Source organism: Pongo pygmaeus, chromosome 4 (assembly GCF_028885625.2).
Source record: "Pongo pygmaeus isolate AG05252 chromosome 4, NHGRI_mPonPyg2-v2.0_pri, whole genome shotgun sequence".
In the NCBI taxonomy this organism is placed as follows: Eukaryota; Metazoa; Chordata; class Mammalia; order Primates; family Hominidae; genus Pongo; species Pongo pygmaeus.
The window spans coordinates 91,156,933-91,162,977 of record NC_072377.2 but is presented as its reverse complement, the minus strand read 5'-3'; the positions used below and the strand labels follow the sequence as shown (position 1 = coordinate 91,162,977).

General features: G+C 33.7%; 1 protein-coding gene across 3 annotated transcripts in view; it reads right to left on the bottom strand.

Moving 5' to 3' along the window:
• The window catches only part of RASA1 (RAS p21 protein activator 1), a 123,839-nt gene that overhangs the window by 5,978 nt on the left and 111,816 nt on the right, over positions 1–6,045 (bottom strand). For all 3 annotated transcript variants that reach the window (XM_054489777.2, XM_054489776.2, XM_054489779.2), the window contains exons 20-22: positions 5,375–5,461; positions 2,193–2,260; positions 565–653 (exon numbers count right to left, since the gene is read on the bottom strand). In XM_054489777.2, the coding sequence (XP_054345752.1) occupies positions 565–653; positions 2,193–2,260; positions 5,375–5,461 (244 nt within the window). The remainder of the gene's footprint in view (positions 1–564; positions 654–2,192; positions 2,261–5,374; positions 5,462–6,045) is intronic.

Genomic DNA, 6,045 nt, shown 5'->3' with positions numbered 1-6,045 from the left:
AGTATGAAAGGAAATGTATGCAAGGATATATGTTACAATAATAATAGGGACAAATGGAAGCCATCTAAATATCCATTATTAAGAATAGTGAAAGAGTTATCTATTTCCACATATGGCAAGAAGTCTCTCACGTATTAGGTGACAAAAGCAGGAGGCATGATATGATCCCAACTGAATATTAGTCATTATCCTTAGTACAATTACATGTAGGTGTTTAAAAAAATAAAATCTTGAGTTTTAACATTTACAGTGAATGCAAAATAAATTTTTAATGAATTTTTGTATTAAAATGTACTCATTGATTATGTTTAAAAGTGGGAGAATTTGAGTACACTGGACCTTGAAAAATTTGTTTTCTATAATGGCTAAAGTGGTGTTTTTTAAAGTTCCACTCTTAAAATGTAAAATTTAAACAAGATGCTTTAAAAACAAACATACCAACAAAAATAATCTTTCATTGCTAAAAATTTCACTGCTAAAAATTTACTTAAGCCACAATTTATGGCTTTATCATGTCAAACTTGCATTCATAAATTACATTTTAAAGTATCAAAATGTTTTTACCTTAGCTCCAAATTCCACAAGATTTGCTAAGTTCTGCACAGATTTAGCCACTAATATCAGTGTTCTTGCAGCAATAGGAGATGGAGAATCTGTAAGAGAATTGGGCACAGCTAATGACACCAAGTCCAACAGCACTTCCAGCTAAACCATTATAAATTTAGCACTTTAATATTTCTTTACTGTTAAGCTACTACCCATTCTTCCACTCAGAACTCAGAATGTTTTTTCAAAAATGTTTTTTGAAAAATTTATGATCCATAAAATTCAAAAGAACTTGAGTTAAAAGAGAAAAACTGAATGTGCTTATCAGTGCTCTAGGCTTGCGAAAAGGGTACTACAAAACTCAGCAGTTTCCAATAGTTGATACTATTTCAAAGGACCTCAAAGCTTTACCTTTATCACTAAAAAAGACTGTCACTCCTCACATCTTTTGTAACAGTTCACAAAGCTAATTTCAACCTACTCAGGTTAGCAATCTGAGCAATTCCCTGCTCCCAACATTATTTGCAGTCCAAATAATTCGCTTAAAGCTCAAGAAGCAAGATAAAGTCTAGGGCCTCTGCTTTATTTTGAGGAGAAAAACATGAAATTTAATAAACTTTTAAAATATTTTAAAGGTAAGTCAGGAAGCATTTCCCCGTGGAACACAGATAGTAGGATGTAAATGAAAAGTATTGGTGTCTATTAAATATAAGCTCTGGAACTCAATTATTTAACAGTAAAATCCCATAGATAATAATCTACCTGACTGCCTAGTTTTAGATAGTGTTGTCTGAGGCGAACATTCAGATAAATCTCTCCAAAAGAATTTCAAACCCTTCATCTTAATAATTTATAGATTTAACCACTTTAGTAGCAATAAAAGATAATTACAGAGATGTGATGGCTATATAGAAGTAAAAATTAAGACATTCCACAACATTTTTAGTACAATTTTGAGCTTCAGATTATTAAGGTAAAAATGGTTCCAGTTCCTACTGTTTATAATGGTTCATTGTTAAATTCAAAGTCACAAATATCCCTGTTATCCTTTCTTTGAAAGAAGCTTGTAACACCTGAAAGTCATCTCAAAATGGATATATGGGTAATAAAACTGGATCAGGTTTACTGAAGTTTAAAATGGCCAATTTACACTATATAACTGGTGACTTTAAAAATCTCTAATGGGAGGAACCAGGACTGCTTTCTTCATAAGTACTCACAGAATACTATTCCAACTGTAGATATCATTTAATTTGATCTTGAAGATCTAGCTGGCAGCAGTCTAGCAATGGGCTAAGCAAAGCTCTTCCCAACTTGAAAAAGCCAAGTTGCAGACTACAAGAAGTCATTTATTATAAAGGTCTGAGACACAAATAGGGGTAGAAAAAAGGTGGAATGTGTGTAATCATGCCATCTCAGACCAGATATGAGATGGAAGAAAAGAAACAAAAAGAAAAAAGCCCAAGAAGCACAAGCACAAGCACAAGGAAGGAAGGAAGGGTGCTTTGAATACTTTATGTATGCCATGACTAGAATTGGATAATCAAAAAAAAAAAAAAGATTTAATTTAAGAGTATTTTTACTAAACAGTATGAAACTGTTAATTCTAACATTTTGAATTTCAAAATTTATCAAAAGCTGATTACCTGAGATGATATTGAACATCCGTGGATTCAGGATGGCAGGACAGATGAGTCGAAGAAAAACAAAACCACTGAATGGGAGGGAAATTTTTTTTTTTTTTAGAAAACACCTATATAATGTGTTACATTAAAACAATACATATAAACAATTTTTAGTACTCATAGAACCATAAAATTCACTCTAAACCAATAAAAGAAAGCCCAGACACAGAAAGCTTTAAGAAAACACTAAGCCAAAGCATCGTATTTTAAGAATATATATACCTACTTCTTGAATGTATTACTCACTCACTTTTCCCAATTTAGAATTTGGATTAACTTCGGGAAAATGTTGTTTATCTGTAGTATTTACTGTCTTGCTTACTATTTATTATTCCAGGCTAGTGGTCATTTGATACTTAGAGAAAGTAGTATCCTCAGGAACCCTAAGAATTTCTGAAATACCACAGGAGTAGAAATAAACTTTTTATATAAGCATAGTTCTGTACAATTTTAGAACTTCACACACCCTCATTTCTTAATTTATTTAAACAGAACAGCCTAAGTTGGTTGCATTGATTTTGTTGATGATTCACATAAAAATAAGAATCCACTGCACTAGAGAAAAAGTGACTTATTGATAAATGAAAATGTCTGTAATAGAACACTGGAAAGGTTTTCTTTTTTCCTTTTTTCCTTCTTTTCTTTGAGATAGGGTTTTGTTCTGTCACCCAGGCTGGAGTGCAGTGGCCCGCAATCACAGCTCATTGCAACCTTGAACCCCTGGGATCAAACAATTCTCTTGCCTCAGGCTCAGAGCAGTTAGGACTACAGGTGCACATCACCATACCTGGCAAATTTTTTTTTTTTAATTATTTTTGTAGAAAGCAGAGTCTCGCTACGGTGCCCAGGACAATTTCAAATTCCTGGCCTCAAGCAATCCTCCTGTCTTGGTCTAAACATGTTGAGATTACAGGTTTGAGCCACCATGCCCAGCCTGAAAAACTTTTAAGGCAAGACATTAGGAATTCTAAAGTTTTAAAAAGTTGTCAAATTATAAAACAATAATAGCAAAAGCAAAAATTATACTAACAGCTGTCATATATGACTTTATCTGCTAATTTTACTTTGGGACAATGTCAGTGTTAAAGCTTGCATAGATACTCCTATTCTGTCTCCTTTAGTCACTGGTAGGGAGGATACGTTGTCATGTAGATAATTTCTCTCTAATTTCCTTTTAAGAAGAATCCACACTAATAATTAACCTCTTACTTGCCTCATGTAAAGACAAACATTATTCCTAAAATAATGAATTATGCAATTCCTTCTACAGATTGATAGACATAATCCATGTAAAGACAAGCATTATTCCCAAAATAATGAGTTACGCAATTCCTTCTAGAGATTAATAGACACAATCTCTGTTCTCTGTTAGAGTGGATTACCCGATTTCTTAGCATTTACCTTTGAACATGTACCTGTTTGCTAATCTTTGGACTCTTAGAAAGTAAAGATGTTACTTCTCAAACAGCATTTATAGAAATTGTAATATATTGGCTGGGCATGGTGGCTCATGCCTGTAATCCAACACTTTGGGAGGCCAAGGTGGGTGTATCACCTGAGGCCAGGAGTTCAAGACCAGCCTGGCCAACATGGTCTAACCCCATCTCTACTAAAAATACAAAAATAGCCAGGTATGGTGGTGCATGCCTGTAATCCCAGCTACTTGGGTGGCTGAAGCATGAGAATCTCACTTGAACCTGGGAGGCAGGGGTTGCAGTAAGCTGAAATCACACCACTGCACTCCAGCCTGGGCAACAGAGCGAGACCCTGTCTCAAAAAAATAACAATTAAGTCTTTAATTTTGAACTTCCCAAATTTAAAGAATCTTGTAAACTTTACTTGAAAATATTGTGATAATTATACATAGTAGGTCTATTAGCCTGAAACCTAACCTTGGCAAAAATGCCCTAAAACACCCTCTTGCATGAAACAGTTTACAATTTCCTGCTGTGTTTGCTTAACAGTTATACTTGTTTGAAACTTACAAATTTATAGAACAGTTTTAATTTACATCCCACACATAACTGTGCTGGAATATTATGCTTGTAATTCTTTTCTATTCCTCCCAATCACCACTAATGCCAAGAAAAACAGAATCTGTAGTTCTTAAATATTATGTCATATCATAACCAAGAGAAATTTTACCTGCCCCCCCAAAAAAAGAAATAGAAGCCCCTTGACAAAATTAGGTTGGAAGCAGGATTAACACACATTTTCAAAACAAACTGTGTAATAATGGTGTTAATGGTTGCCTTATTATTTTACATATAGCATGACATGACAGTGTATATTCTAAATAACAAATTATATTATTAGAAAACTGCTGTATTCCATGATGCTTTTGCATTAAACTTCCATTTGCCTGGAATTAGTTGGGGTATTGGTTGGAGTATGCTTAACAAAAGCAAAAGCTTACAATAAGACTTAAGGATATCAGATTGGGTCTTAGAAAGTTACCTTTAGTTCTGCCTTAGCCACCAGCTTTCTATAAAACCTTAGTTCAACTTAACCTCTCCAGACAGATCTGCTTCTTCATTGGAAAAATAAGTTAGAATAATGATAATGAAGTAACTTTACATAAGCTCCCAAATTCCATGATTTGCCAAAGCAGTTCTTCCTATAGAATAATGATAATGAAGTCCCTTTATATAAGCTCCCAAATTCCATGATTTGCCAAAACAGTTCTTCCTAATTATGGTACAATGAGCAGACTGAAACACAGCTTCAGAACTACATGTTCTGGTTACAGATTAGCTCAGAGTCACAAACCAATTAATATCTAAATCGGTCAATTACTGCTCTTCTCTCTCACTGCCAATCAATGTGTGTGTGTATGTATGAAGAATACTATATGAAGTTAGCTACAGATTTTGTTGTATAACTTTTAGCCTCATCTTGTAAGGGTTTAAAAATCCCTAATACTTGACTATAAATGAATGTTCATGTTTTTAGAAAATGCAAACGGTAGCTAAATCTCATAGTAACTTTAAGTTTAGGAGCCATCCGGACTTAGAAAATATGCAACAGGGCTTTGACACAAAAGCCAAAGAAAAAAGCATTGAATTGTATACTGTTATTCTTCAATTTTTCACAATTATCCACCTATTAGTATGTGATTTAACAAATGAATTGATGAGCCTTACCTAACAACTCTTGTTCTCATGGTGGTATTTGTAGGCCACTTATGCTGAACAGATTTCTGTAAACACCCATAAATATATCTCAATGTCCTGCCAAAATAACACAATCATCTCAACACAGAAAGCAAGTGAAAACACTGATCTCCTAGCAGTCAAAAGCTTAATTTACCCATATACACCACAGTTCAATAAAACTGGCCTTTTCCCCCAAAAAAGTATTTTGCCACAGGTAATGAGACATTTAGCAAGGGGTAAGGAAAACTTTATCCACTAAGTTTATCATCATCAATTTATTCAGTCAACTTCCTGACATTTACTTTCAGATACAGAGAACTAACCAGCTGCAAATTCTGGGGGGGAAAGATTTAGACTTAAGTTAACTTCTACCTGAACAAGTGAGTTCACTAATACTGGAGGCCTACAAGCATATTAAGAGTGATCAGTCTATCAAGTATAAACTAAATGGATAGACAAGATATCTTTTACAATCTCAAATCTGAAACTATAAACCTCTATTCACTCCCCAAGCTACTATAGTACAAACCAGACATATTGGCTTGTACAAAAATAATGGGTGGTTTTATTAAGACAGTTATTTTCTTTAAATACAATTCATCTTATAAAGATTAACCATGACTTTTTCAGAGTATAATAATATTAGGACAACAGAAAAG